At 51.3% G+C, this 14,687-nt stretch overlaps 1 protein-coding gene across 4 annotated transcripts in view; it reads right to left on the bottom strand.

Annotated features, from left to right (window-relative positions):
* The window catches only part of LRFN2 (leucine rich repeat and fibronectin type III domain containing 2), a 230,090-nt gene that overhangs the window by 39,065 nt on the left and 176,338 nt on the right, over nucleotides 1-14,687 (bottom strand). For 3 of the 4 annotated variants that reach the window (XM_059075564.2, XM_067006160.1, XM_067006159.1), the window contains exon 3: nucleotides 6,720-8,002. The exons of the other annotated variant lie outside the window; for it this stretch is intronic. In XM_059075564.2, coding sequence (XP_058931547.1) covers nucleotides 7,027-8,002 — 976 coding nt within the window. In that variant the 3' untranslated portion in view covers nucleotides 6,720-7,026. Of the gene's footprint in view, nucleotides 1-6,719; nucleotides 8,003-14,687 lie in introns of those variants that run through there. 4 annotated transcript variants of the gene reach the window in all.

The following is a 14,687-nucleotide window of genomic DNA, read 5'->3' on the forward strand; positions in this document are numbered from 1 at the left end:
TATAAATAAATGGTAACTCCTCAGGCGTACTTACCGAAGTTGATGCTTACCATTGATATTTTACAGGAAAGGAGACTCAGGCCAAGAAACAGGCTCTGAATCCAGCTCCTCCCACTGGATGGCCCCGCCCCACCAGGAGCAACTGCAGCTGCCTTGGGCTACTCAGGACCATCCAGTTCTTTGCAACTGCCCCTCCTGCCCTCTTCCAGGCCTGCTTTGTTGTCTCATCCCCCCTTCCACCCACCGTAGAAGCTCCTGGGCAGCTAGAATTGTCTCCTTCTGTCCCTACTTGTCCAGTACAGGCTTCCAGTCCTGGCTGGGCCCGTCTGACCCAAAGCCAGTCACTTTGCCATGCTGGTCCCTTTGGAAATTAAAATCTAGTGAATTCTTCCAGCCAGAGGTGCCACGTGGGCTTCTGGCCAATCCATCCACCCATCTGTCTCCTCCTGGATAGTGGGTTCTTCAGAGCTATAGTTTATCTTAAAACGAGTGAAAACAGGCCATCTTTGTAAAACCAGAGATCTAGAAACCAGCTAATGTCCCTGCCCCTCGGAAGTGTGTAAGACCCTCCAGTGCATGCCCAGTGTCTTTTATTTTGACTTCTCGATACCAGGCACAGTGTAGGGCACACAGTAGGTCAGCAAATGCGTGCTGAAAACACACAGCACTGATTTCTCCAACTCTCTTACTTTTTCTGCTGGACTGTTTTATCAAATTCAAGGTTTATATACCAGGACTCAGGCCTTTGACCTGAAACCCAGAAAGCTCTGCATTTCTAATGGTCTGTGCAATTCTGTTAGTAACTTCAGTGTAAATCAATTTATTGAGTGTTTACCCAGCTTTGCCACTCACTAGCTGTGTGACCTTGGGCAAGGTATTTAACCCCTCTCTACCTTAGCTTCCCCAGTAGGGATGATAATGATACCCACTGGATTGAATTGTTTTGATGATAAAGTGAAATGATCTATAGCAAGCTCTTAGAATAGTGCATGGCACATAGGAAACTCAATGAACAGCTATTATCAATTTAATTTTGCAGTTCAACATCCACTCGGAAAATGCCAAACTTGTGTCAACCTAATGAAGGGATAAGAACTTTCTCATAATTGGTCAGGGTAGGTAAGGCAACGAGGCCATCCTTGGTAGACAGGAAGAATCATATCCTTGAGAGATTCCCCAAAGGGATGTGTAGGAAAAAGTATGACAGAGAACCCAGGAGGGGAACATTCAAGGTTACTGGCTGTAAATGAGGGATTAATTCTCTTCTTCTCAGTAATATTCCTTCTCAAATGGTGAGCAAGATACTTGCTTGTTACCAGGACATGCCAAGTCAGTTATCGAGGGGACAGGTGTGGGGCTCTGAGGTTTCGTCTCATGAGAAAGTGGGAATGGTCTCAGGAAGGTCAGCTGACAGAGGTAACCACAGTTTGGGGAACAGGGGACATCTCGGAGATAGCACTGGCCATTCCAAGGGAAGAAAACTCACCCTTGCAAAACATATAAATGCTGGAGTCGTTGCTGGGTGTGCCAGGGAGCACCAATGAACACATGTTACAGAGGAGGTGGCAAAAGAAGAGGGGGTATGATCATCATCACCCAAGCAGATGGGCAGCCCAGACGGAGGGGCCCGGGGCTGTGGGAGGCTGGTCAGTAGGCTGACTGGCTGTGGACCAGATGGGCTTGGGGATCCCATGGAGATGGGTGTAATGCCAGATTCACCCCCTCATCAGTAGGGAACCAAGTGGGTAACTGCAGCAGACAGTGACATCTCAGAAAGGGGCTGGATGGTGAGATCTTCCTTGCTGCAGCCCCAGAGAGACTCCAGCACAAAATGGTGGAGAGAATGCTGGCTCTGAGTCACTCGGACTACGTTGGAATGTTGGCTAAAGGGATCAGATCAGTTATCCCAACAAAAATAGAAAAATAACGAGACAAGAGCCTGCAATCTGGGCCCATTTCCCCGGAGTCAGCCAGCAGAAGAAAGATGCCAAATGTTGTCCTAAATGAGGACACGGCTGTTGCACCTGTGGGAAGATGCTAGATGGCCAGGATGGGGATCACAGGATAGCTGCAGAGGTAAAGCTCAGCTCCCCTCTTTGGTCTGTTGGGAAGCATAACAATTTCCCTCTGCCAGAGGCTGCAGGGAGGGGAAACCCGCGAGCCTTGTAAACGTTCACTGGCTGTGAGTTGGGGGACCTGAAATAAGATAGTGAAATAAGCTGAGAAAATAAGATCTTTGGTTTAAAGACTGAAAGCACAAGTAGATATCTTTAAAACTGAGAAGGGGGCAGTGTTCCTCTGAGATGTTTGCAGAGCAACCTGGATGGATCTGATTCTATTACGCAGAAGTAGAAGCCTCGGGGGTTTACCTGTGAGAAGCCTTCTTGTCATAACGAACTTTTCCTGCTGCCAACTGCATCACACGGAACATTGCTGGGTTTGGGATCTGGGTGTGCTGTATAAAATTGTGTGTTCAGGTTTTGACTGCTGCCTGCCAACTGTCTTTTCTTTTGAATAAGTGTGTCTATTTTACCAGCAGCCATTTGAAAACCCCCATGGCTGCAAGAACAGAGGAAACCCCACCCAGTTTGCTGAAGCCCTGAGACCTTTACTGCAGACACACTGAGAACAGAGAACAGAAGACGTGGAAGTACTCAGGCTGTACTTATGAAAAGTCTATACCCACAGACTCTGGGAGAAAAGTTACTACCCATTTAGGAAGGGGGACATCTGAGACAGTGACCTTCCTCTTACCTGGTTAGAAATGATATCCCTTAGAAAAAAAAAAAAAAAAGTGAGTCTAAGTTATTTTGGAATTTCAATGCTGTAATCATGGCAAAATGAAAAAAGTCTCCTTTGAGGGGAGTCTGAGGGATGTGTCATTATCAAGAACATGGGGAGAGGGCGTCGAACACTTGTCAGAAACTCAGTAATTCAGCCAGGCTCAGAGTGCATGAGCTACCTCTCTTCTGTGAGAGATCAGAGAGCTAAAGGCTTCTCTCTGTCAGGAAAGAGGATCTGGGTAGGCAAGCATCTCTCCTGATAGGGACAAAAGTTTTGAATTAGGAAGAGGCGAGACGATGGGTTTGGACATTAGAGTGAGCTGGTGTGAGGTTTTCTGTCTTAAGGGTACAAAGTTACAGGTTTTCAGGGCAGAGGGGGCCGGATGAGGCTGGAGGTTGGAAAGCTATTAAACAAGGGACCTCTAGAGGTCACCAGGCCAGGAGAAGGGATGATCAGGGGAATTTTCCTGGGATAGGAATGTGTTACAAGCCAAAAAGGGCCAGAAAGGCTAATGCAGGGTCAGAAGAAACCACTTAACCAAGGGGCCCTTGCCTGGAGTCAACACTCTGAGAATTTTAGCAGACCTTCGGGCCAAACCCAGGGTTTCCAGATCAGGCTATAAATTTGAGTACTTCAGTCAGTATAAAATACAGTCTGTAACGAATGAGTTGAAGGGAGGAAGAAAGGATAGGGAAGGCCCTGTGATGTCATGCGAAGAGCTAAGGTTTGCAGCCATGGGTGACCTTGGGCAAGTTACTTAACCCCTCTGAGCCTCAGCCCCTTCATTTGTAAAACTGGCATAATAATAGTTACCTTGAGAGGCTGCAGTGAGGATTCAGCGAGACATGCGTGTGAAGCAGCAACGCAGGACCTGGAACTGTAGGTGCTCAGTAACCGTTAGCTTCCTTCCCCTTCCAGAAGGTGTGCTTGCAAGTCAGTGGTTGTATGTGTAGAGCTGCACTGTACCAGCCCCATGTGGCTCTCAAGCACTTTAAAGGCAGCTAGTCTGAACTGAGATGTGCCATGTGAAACACACATCGGATTCCCAACACTTTGTACAAAAAAAAAAAGAGTAAAATATCTTATTAATCATTTTATAGTGATTATACGTTGAAATGAAAATATTTTTATATATTGGGTTAAATAAACTATATTGTTAAATTAATTTCACCTGTTTCTTTATACTTGCTTTAATGGGCTACTAGAAAATTTAAAATTACAGTGAGGTTCACACTTTATTTCGTCTTGGACAGTGCTCACCTAGACACTAGAGGAAGATAGGGTCAGGAAGCTGTGTTCCAGAAGCTCATTTGTTTCTCAACCGTGGGTCTGTGCTTTGGTTTGTTGTCCTGGTTTCCCAGTAAAAGACCCTTTTGAAAAAATGCCACCTTGGGCTCAAAGTGGGCGAAAGGTACTCGGGCTCCCCTAGTGGCTAAGTGCGGTAGTGGCTATCCAGGGAAAAGGAGGCCGGGCTGGAAGGCGACAGGATGGAGGGATCAGGTTGTAGCCAGGGATGGACTATTCCTTCTTAGCCTGGAGCTTAATTCCAGACCCTCTACTGACCTTTACTCCAGGAGGGCGGCCCCATTCTCTCTTATTTCAGAAGGCTCCCATCTTATACGTGAACTTGGCAGGAAGCAGGCTCTCACTAGGCGGTACCAAACACAGGTGTAAGGGAAAATGCCACCTCAAAGTCACCTTCAGAAAACCACAGCATTTCCAGAGAAATAAACAACAGACATTCACAGACACAGGAGTGTTCTTTTTTTGCTCTCTCCCAAGAAGTGTGATCCGTTGTTGTTTTTAAAACTGTACATTTTTTTTTTTTTTTTTTTTTTTTAGCAAAAGAGAAGATTGGCATTTGTATTCTGCCCACAGGGATGTCACTTTCCAAAACTCCAAGTCAGAAACCTGACAAACACAAGCGTGAGTACATACCATGTCACGACAGAGCTCGGAGCCGCTGATGAGGACAGACAGTTGATTTCCCTCCCCCCCACCCTTCCGATGTCCACCACTTTCCCTCTGGGCATCTGAACCCAAAGGCAAAAAGTGAGGTGGTATTTGGGGTCACTTCCTCAATGGCTACATTTAGAAAGGCTTAGTGAAAAAGTGCAGAGGGAAAAAGGAGTGGAGGAAAACGGGTCCGAGAAAGAGGGAGGATGGGAGAAATGTCCTTTCAAGTCACCGAGGCTAGGGGCACCCTCATGACTGCAGAAAGCATGTGGCTCTGGCACCTGGGCTGAAAGTTAGCTTGTGGTCTCAGGAAGAGACTGGCCTGGTCTGTTAATGTCCTGGTCAGGACCAGAAAGGGACTGGGGGAGGCAGAGAGGCACCAGAAGAAAAAGAATGAAGACAGGAGAGTAGAGGGAAGGTTAGGAGAGAAAGGACAAGGGGGAGGAAGGATGAAGGCATGGGATTTGGAGGCTCCTGGGAGGAGCCGGAAGGCAGTCCTGCATAGACAGCTCCCCGCCCCCTCCCTGTGTGTTCTGGGCGGGGTTGGGGGCCACCAGCTCAGCTCCAGGTCTGAGCCCGTTAGAACGTTTCAGCCCCAAATGGACTCACCTGTATGCTTTGTAGGCTGTGTAGTCAGCAAGTGGCAGAAGGAGGGAGAACAAGAGACACAGAGGCTAGAGATCTACGGCAGATGCTCGGGAGAGGAAAGAATGAGGTGGGGAGAGGTAGTGCGTTGACAATGAGGAGAGACCTCCAACAGACAGGGACCAGGGGAGACGGAGATGCGGGGAAAGACCTTCAGATGCTTCCAAAGCCTTTTCTCCCCCGCCACGTCTCGTCTGCCCCCTCTGGCCACTGTCTGGGAGCGTGGGGGTCAATCCCTAGATGGAAAGGAGCCCGTGTGCCCCTCCCATCACCATCCTGTCATTTCCATGATGGATCCTCTTCATGAACGGCATCCATGGAAGGCATCCCCCGTGTCCCCATGTCCCACCCTGAGCCACCTTCTTCAGGAACAAACAAGGGACAGACTTTGGACACAGAAACACCCTAGCTACAGTGAAGACAGGGTAATGGATTTCAAGCACCACCCCCAGGAGGTAAGTGGCCTTGGGCCCTGCCCTGACTTGGTCACTAATGTACTATGTGACCTTGGGCAAGTCCTTTAGACCCTTGGGGGAAGGGAAGAGAGGGTTAAGGATGAGATGATCGCAAACGCCTCTTCAAGCTTCAGAACCCTACAATTCATTTAGTCATGAAGAGAGTCCTTAGGCCTTTGAGCTGGAAGGGAATTGAAGACTTGGTATGATCGCATTATTTTATGAATTAGGAGCCTGAGGTCCAAAGAGAGAAAGGGTCTTGCCCACTGTGTTTAGCTGGTTATTCGGTGGTGGCTCTGGAACCCAAACTCAGAGCTTTGGATCCCGTGTCCAGTGCTCCTTTTGCCACACCCCACTCTGCTCTCCTTAATTGAGAGAAGCCCTCTTGCCTGCCCCCATGTCCGTGGGGACTCCCTGTCCCAGCTTCCCCCAAAAGAGGCAAAAATCCCAAAGCAACTCCAAAAGTTAACATCCCTTATGCCCTTGTGTCTCATAAAAACCCTTCTCCCTCTCCCGCACATAGAGTCCCGGAAGTTACCCTTCTAGTTTAAGCTGATGTGATGGGTGTTTGAGAAGCAAAGGAAGCTGGGCCAGGGATGGGGGAGGTCACTCATCCCTCCCAAGTGTGGGGACTCTCGGGAGGGAATAATGAGGCGTCTGGGCGGGGGACTCCAGTCTTCCCCCAAACAAACATGCAACCCAAATCATTCCCTGCTCTTCTCAATTGGCAATGATCGCCCACCACCAGGGCTGCTGGGAACCCGCTGTCGTGTGTAGAGTAAACTCTCCGTTATCCGTGTCACTGAAGAGGAGGAGTCGGGGAAGTGGAAGAAATAAATTAAGAAATAAAAACAACACCGGAACCATCAGCAATGCAAAGCGGCTTGCTTATAGGCTACATTTGTGATTAGAAAGGCGGGAGCCCCGCCTTTCCAAACACTCAGGGCTTAGTCTGACATTTGAGTCTGCTTTCCCTGAGCACAGCCCAATGGGCGGTGGGGGACAGGCCTGGGAAGGTGGTGTGCGTGGTGTGGTGGGGAGGGGAGGCTGTTGACAGGGAGACAAAACTGTCCCTGGATGTAAACATCACCATGGAAACGCCACAAAGACTTGTGGGTAAAGATGCATTCCTCTTCTCTCACCCTGACAGGGTGGGAGGGAGGATGCCCACCCCCGCAACCCAGGCCTACACCGTACTCTCCATCACCCACTCGGAGCTGCCAAAAGCTCCCCGGGCCCCCGCCAGGTCACTCTCCTCAAAGGGCAAGAGCATGCCGTTGACAGAGAGACTGCGCTTTGTCCAGATGTTCGAGACCCTCCGAGGGGGGCTGTAGCCACCAGGGGCGACCGCTCCCGCAGCCGCAGCCGCAGCCGCAAAGTCCCCCATGTCAAAGGAGTGGCTGCGTTTGGCCTTGCCCTCCAGGGGCAAGGGAAGCAGGCTCCTGGCCCGGGCTGCGGGCGGCCCCAGCAGTGGCTCTCGGTCCGAGGGGTGGCCCCTGGCCGATGTCCCAGACCCTCTCCCGCCTGGAGTCCTGGAGTCCAGCAGCTCCTCCTTTCTCTGACTTTTGAGGTCCAAGGAGGCGAAGGCCCCTATCAGGCGATCAAGGTTGGGCTTGGGGCGGGGGGCGGGGGGTGGGAGCCTCCAGGGGCCCCGTCCCAGCCCTGCAGCCTCCCCGATGCCCAGGGAACTGGAGGAAGAGGAGTCGCTGCCTCGGGCCAGGCCAGCGCTGAAGTCCATGAGCTCGTGGCGCACCACCACCTTGGGCGGCCCGGGTGCGGGGGCCCCGCTGGGCGTGCTGCCCAGCGCGGGGGGCTGGGCCCCGTTGGTCTGCGAGTGCATGTTGCTGACGGCGGCCGCCGGCTTCCCGGCACCCTCCTGATTGCAGACCTTGTAGCGCACCACGAGGATGACGATGAAGACCAGCAGCGTGGCCACGATGACGCCACCGATGACGAGGATGACGGTGCCGCCCAGGATCTGGCTGTGCATGGACTGGCACTGCGGGTGGTCGGCCTTGGTGAAGAACTGGGCACAGCCCACGATGTTGGTGGCCGTGAGCGTGGTGGCCGTGTCATCCCACATGGCCAGCACGCACAGGTCGTAGCCCGTCCCTGATACCAGGTTGTTGACCACGAAGGCCTTGTTGGAGGCTGGGATCATCCTGCGGTGGTGGGGGGTGGGGCATAGAGGGGGAGGGGTGGTGAGGGACAGTAGCGTGATGGGGGGACAGAGGAGAAGTAGAAAAAAGAGAGAGGGTGACAGAGACAGGAGAGATGGAGAGGGACAGAGAGCCACAGATGCAGGGACACAGAGAGAATGAGGCAGAGCAGAAGAGGGTGACAGGTGGAGAGGCAGGAAAAGGGAGAGACAGGGAGGCAGAGGGGAGGGGGAGGAGGGGGACCCAGATGAGAGAACAGAGGCAGGTTGGGGTGAAAAGGGAAACGAGAGAGAAAGATTCCGGGGTGGAGCGTGGAAGTGCCAGAAGCAGGTACACAGAGAAAGACATCGGCGATCAGTTGCAGGGAACAACCCAGAAGACGTGGAAATAAAAGAAGGGAATGAGACAGGGGATAGTTGATGGTAGAGACAGTGGAAATTGGTTAGAGGTGGAGGTTCAGGGAAGAAAGGGGAGAGATTCAGCAGAGAGGAGAGAGGAAGCACATGGGGTGGGGGTGCAGAGGGAGGGACAGGAGAGGCAGAGAGATTAAAGGTGTGAAGAAGCAAAAACTGAACAAAAGGGACTCCCCAGCTCCCCACTTCTGCCTTGTCTGCTGCAAATAGTCCCTGGGTCTCTGGACAGTGGGGCTGAGAGTAAGGTCGGCCCTGGCCCCTCAGCACCCTCCCAGAGGTTGGGTCCACCCCTTGTCTGTCCTGCGAGATTCCTCAGCACTGACTGAGCCTTGTTCTGAGCCTGGCGCTGTACTGAGTCACAGACAAGGTCCTGCCCTCAGGGACCAACTCCATCCTCATCGCCACATGGCTTTCTCATGCCTCGGGAGGGAGAACGCTCGCTGGTGCAGACTGGGGTCTAAGCAGAAGAAAACTGGAGGTGGAAAGGGGGGGTGTTGCTCGGAGGGGAAGGGCATGGTGCAATGTTGAAGAATGGTGGGCAACGGTTTCTCAGAGGGAGGGGACGGGTCCTCCATCACTGCCGTAGCAGGCCAGGCACATCCAAAGACACCTGGGAAAGGGTATCACTGGTTGGGGAAGCCTTGACTGGTCTCTCACCTTAAGGGAGGGTCTGAGGGGGCAGCAGTCTCCCCTCACTGGGGCCCGTCCACCATAGCCTGGGCCCCTTCTGCCTGGACCTTCAGGAAGCATGGATGCAAACTGTCATCTCTAAGGTCTTTGTGCAAGTATCATGCCTTCTGGTGGGGGTCCCTAGAAATGATACCTGTCTCACCCCATAAACACTCCTGCAGAAATACCTCGGACTGAAGGTGCCACATCTCTCTCTGCAGCCTTTCCCATCTCCCTCCACTCTCAAAGAGCCCTCCGTTTTCCTGTCCCCTACTAATCCAGGGCGCCATCCATGCCTGTCAACCCCTCACACCCAGAGCCAGGCAGCTTAATTGAGATCTCAAATATGAAATACTGGAGCCTGAACACTTCCACCTGGGAACCGCGCACAGAGGCTGGGACTGACAGGCAGGTATCGACAACCCGTCAGTGGGCAGCACTGGAGGCTGCTGCCTCCCTCCTCACTCTTGGCCCGCACAGCTGCTGGGGAAGCCACATGGAAGAAATTGAGTCCTCTGCCCCTGTGCCCATCCCCTACCCATAGCTACAGTGCATAAGGCAGAAGAGGCGGGTGGAGGAGGTCGGGGCCCAGATCCAGCATGCGCCCTGCAAGCCAGCCCTTTAGGTCTATCTCTCTCACCTGGGCATCATGGTAATGCTGTGTCCTCATGTCACAGAGGAGGAATGGCCAAGGCTCAGAGAGGCTAAGTGATTTGCCTCAGGTCACACAGCTGGGACTGCCAAGATGAGGCAGTTGGGGCTTTAACACTAGCTTCTAGATCCACAGTCTGGTCTTATGCCTTTCCACAAACTCGGACGTTTTTCCTCATCTTAGTGAAAACTGCACCCCCTGCCCCGGGCCTGTCGCCGGTCAGCCATCCCCTCCCCTGGAGCAGTATTCAGAGCCCAGTGAGGCTCTCGCTCCTCCACCAGCAGGACCTCAGTTCTGCTGGGCCAACTGCTGTGCAGAGCCCAGGGCTACACGGGCCCACTTCCTCCCCCCTCAGGAAAGTGATGTGAGTTGGAGGGGCAGGAGCTGTGCACACCCAGAACGGTGACAATAGTAGAGCAAACACTTAATGGCAAGTGTGTGCCAGGCTCTGTTTTTGGTGTCCTATTTCCATCAACTCACTTAGCCCTACAGCAACTCTCTGAAGCAGCCACTGACGTGACCCTTGTTCTGCAGAGGTATTAAGCAGATGTAACATGGTAGAGCTGGCGTTCAATCCCAGGCAGTCCGGCTCCTGTCCACTCTGACCCACCTTGTTCCGCCACCTCTCCGGGTCGTGAGCGATGGAAGAGCACATCCATGAATGAGGGGACGGGCTGGCTGCTTTACTGAACACTTGGTATGTGACAAGGGTTTCCACATTCAATATTGCATTTAAACTTCACCACAATCCCAGGACACAGGAGATGGACTCCGAGCCCAGAAATCATCTCAGTGTTTGGCCATCTTATCCTGGGAAGCAGACCCCACTATTACTACTACTAACAGTTTAACACTAGCAAACAAATCTACAGCTGATTTCTACAGCTGACAGCACAGGTTTAAGAAGAAATCACACGGGAGCATACTGGTTATTCTGCTATTGGCTCTCAGGTCTGTCTTCCCTGTCACCTGCCCACCCATGGACGAGGAACTACATTTCCCAGGCTCCCTTGCCTGTTCCCAGGCTCCTTTGTCTCCTGGGTAGAGCTGGCCACTGGAGGCCCCAGGGAAAGACTGGAGGGTGGGAGGAGGGGAGAAGCCAGGTATTTCTTCCTTTTTCTGCTTTAAGTGGTGTCTCCCTCTCAGCTCCTGAGCCTCCTCTGTGATCCCAGCTCCAGAGGCTCTACCTCCTGCCAGAGAGACCTGGATCTTAGGCTCCGATCAAACCATCTCCTCCATTACCTCCATCCTTGGGTGGCGTGGGTGGTGGCAGTGGCTTCCTGCTGTAGCTAATCTCTGTGATGCTGAACCCTCAACAATCCCATCACCTGTAACCCAACCCCAGTACTGAATTCCCTCTTCTATCTAGAGTGTTCTTTGTTTTTTTTTTCTCCTTACTGAATCCTAGGTGACACAAGGACATAATTTACACGACAAGAAGGAAAAACTTATTTTTTCCTTGCACTTTGGGAAAAAACTATCATTACTTGATGTCAGCAGTAGCACATCTTATCTAGTAGAACCCCAGCTGGAGGAAGCACTTTGCCACCTTCTCGGAATCACTCATCACTCCCCAAATCTACCACCTTATGCCTTTGCGTAGAGCAGCCCCTCTTCCTAGAAACCACTTATCTTTCTCCACCTGGTGACCTCATCCTTTGAGGCCTGACTCAATGTCACCTCTGACCCAACCTCTGCTCTCTGCTCCCACAGCCCCCCTGCCTTCCTCTGCTAGAGCCCTTCTCAGTGGATGCCTGTGTCTCCCCAGAGGACATGGGCTATGTCTTCACCTTTGCATCTCTGTTGCCAGTCATCATATCTGGCCTTGCGTCACTGCTGAGTAAATATTTACCCTATAGTTGAGCAGTGAATGAAAGACTGCTTTGTTAAATATTAAGGCCTGTACAAATGTCAGGGATTCTTAGTTAAAAATGATAGCTGGTGACCCTTAGACACTGCCTGGTCCTGAGGATCTCTCGGGAGAGGCGTTTTCTACATCTTTGAAGCACACCCCTGACAATCTTTATGGACTTGCATGTAGATATGTGTTGGGGTGTATGAGTGCAGATGAATGTGCGTGCATGTGTGTGAAACGATGTGTGGGGGGCATGTCTGCGTGTCTATCATTTGAGAGCCGGCTGCATGTGTATTTGTGAGCATGTGTGTGTGTGTGTGTGTGTGTGTGTGTGTGTGTGTATAGGTGTTCACTTATATATAGTACACAATGGTTCTAGTTCCAGACAATGTTGGTCACTGCTCTGTTCCTCTTCCACCCAGCCCCCCAGAGGCTCCACATGTCCCCTAAAACTTCTGAGGGGACATCCCATGTAACCTCTCCCAGAGACACTTGCAGACTAGGTTTGCTCTTTCCTAACTGCTGCCATTAAAGCTACTATTTGGGGCATCTGGGAACGGAGATGGGAGAGGTTCTTAGAGTCTCCACCTGGGCCTCAGGGCAAAGCCTATGAGCTGACCACCGAAGTCTACTGTCCCCCTTTCGTGGGCTCAGTCCAGACCGCATTCCCCAGCCAAATGTGCACTTAGTGGCATCCAGGTGGTGAGTTCTGGCCAATGGAATATGGTGGCAGCAGTGTGTGCACCTCTGCATCTCCAAAATTTACAAGCAGCTCATGCAGCTCAATAACAAAACAACAAACAACCCAATCCAAAAATGGGCAGAAGACCTAAATAGACATTTCTCCAAAGAAGATATACAGATTGCCAACAAACACATGAAAGAATGTTCAACATCATTAATCATTAGAGAAATGCAAATCAAAACTACAATGAGATATCATCTCACACCGGTCAGAATGTCCATCATCAAAAAATCTGAAAACAATAAATGCTGGAGAGGGTGTGGAGGAAAGGGAACCCTCTTGCACTGCTGGTGGGAATGTAAATTGATACAGCCACTATGGAGAACAGTATGGAGGTTCCTTAAAAAACTACAAATAGAACTACCATACGACCCAGCAATCCCACTACTGGGCATATACCCTGAGAAAACCATCATTCAAAAAGAGTCATGGACCACAATGTTCATTGCAGCTCTGTTTACAATAGCCAGGACATGGAAGCAACCTAAGTGTCCATTGACAGATGAATGGATAAAGAAGATGTGGCACATATATACAATGGAATATTACTCAGCCATAAAAAGAAAAGAAATTGAGTTATTTGGAGTGAGGTGGATGGACCTAGAGTCTGTCATACAGAGTGAAGTAAGTCAGAAGGAGAAAAACAAATACTGTATGCTAACACATATATATGGAATCTAAGGGAAAAAAAAAAAGGTCATGAAGAACCTAGGGGTAATACTGGAATAAAGACACAGACCTACTAGAGAATGGACTTGAGGATATGGGGAGGGGGAAGGGTAAGCTGTGACAAAGTGAGAGTGGCATGGACATATCTACACTACCAAAAGTAAAATAGATAGCTAGAGGGAAGCAGCTGCATAGCACAGGGAGATCAGCTCCGTGGTTTGTGACCACCTAGAGGGATGGGATAGGGAGGGTGGGAGGCAGATGCAAGAGGGAGGTAATATGGGGACATATGTATATGTATAGCTGATTCACTTTGTTATAAAGCAGAAACTAACACACCATTGTAAAGCAATTATACTCCGATAAAGATGTTAGAAAACAAAACAAAAAAAGAGCGGGAGTACTTGCCCGAGTCTCCTTCCCCTCTGCTGGCTGGACCCTGGGTGCAGTGACCAGCCTTGGCCAGGCAGATGGCAACAGGGCCCACCCGAGGGATGCTGGAGACCGGGTGCCTGAGTCTCCATGTGAGGAAGGCCTCCTGATTAAGCCGGTAAACCGCCCTGGACTCTTAGGAGAGCAAGAAATCAAATCCTGCCGTGTTTGAGCCTTTATGCATTTGCATCCATTTGCTGTAGTAGTTGGCCTTTCCTGGCTAATCCAGGCCCCTGCAGATAGGATGAGGTGAACTTGAGGAGTCTGTTATGTGTAGGTGTGACAGAGAAAAAGAGGGCGTGAGTGTGTGTGGGGGTGACTAAAGAGGTGCGTGTGTCTTTGTGTAAGAGGAAGAAGTCGGTGCTGGTGTCTACACAAGAACTGCGATTCTTGCCTTCCTGGAATTGTCAGCAAATGCCACCTCTTTTACCTCCAGCCTCCATCCCCCTCAGCTCCCAGCATCACCACTTTTAGGTGCTCTCCTCTCCTCCCCCCCCCCCATCGATGATGCACCGGCTGCCTGCTGAGCCCCAGCACTAATTTGGAGACACCATGTCAAGCTGCCTTCACTCCACTTCCCTGGCTCTGCACCCTCATTACTGGCTCTTCACAGAATCACCAGCCTGCCAACCTCTCTGGCCGGCCATGACATCTCAGGGCACATGAAAGGGACTCATTAAACCAAGGCAAGCAGCCTGGCTCCCCAGACTCTCCCTCTACCTGCCAGCCCCAAAGGGGCCTGTTTGCTTTCCTGCACAACTGCAAGGGAGCAGAGGAGACGTGGCTGGTTCTATCTGGCATACGATTCATTGAGTACATACTGTAAGCCCGGCACTTGACAGGCTGGGTCTCTGATTCTGCACACTGACTCTATGAGGTAGGAATAATTATCCCCACACTACAGATGAAGAAACTGAGGCTCAGGCCGATTGGTCACCTGCTCAACGTCACACAGCTGGAAGGCGGCTGAGCCAGCGTTGTTAGTCAGGGCTGCCAGGGCACCAAGCATGGTCTTCCCTACACTGTATTACCGTGAACTGAATTGAGCAGAATCAGATCATAGCAGGAAGCAAGTCTTAGAGTCAGGGTAACTATTTTTTTTTTTTTTTTTTTTTTGCGGTACGCGGGCCTCTCACTGTTGTGGCCTCTCCCGTTGCAGAGCACAGGCTCCAGACACGCAGGCTCAGCGGCCATGGCTCACGGGCCCAGCCGCTCCACGGCATGTGGGATCCTCCCGGACCGGGCCACGAACC

The sequence above is a fragment of the Kogia breviceps genome, chromosome 10 (assembly GCF_026419965.1).
Source record: "Kogia breviceps isolate mKogBre1 chromosome 10, mKogBre1 haplotype 1, whole genome shotgun sequence".
Taxonomy (NCBI): domain Eukaryota; kingdom Metazoa; phylum Chordata; class Mammalia; order Artiodactyla; family Physeteridae; genus Kogia; species Kogia breviceps.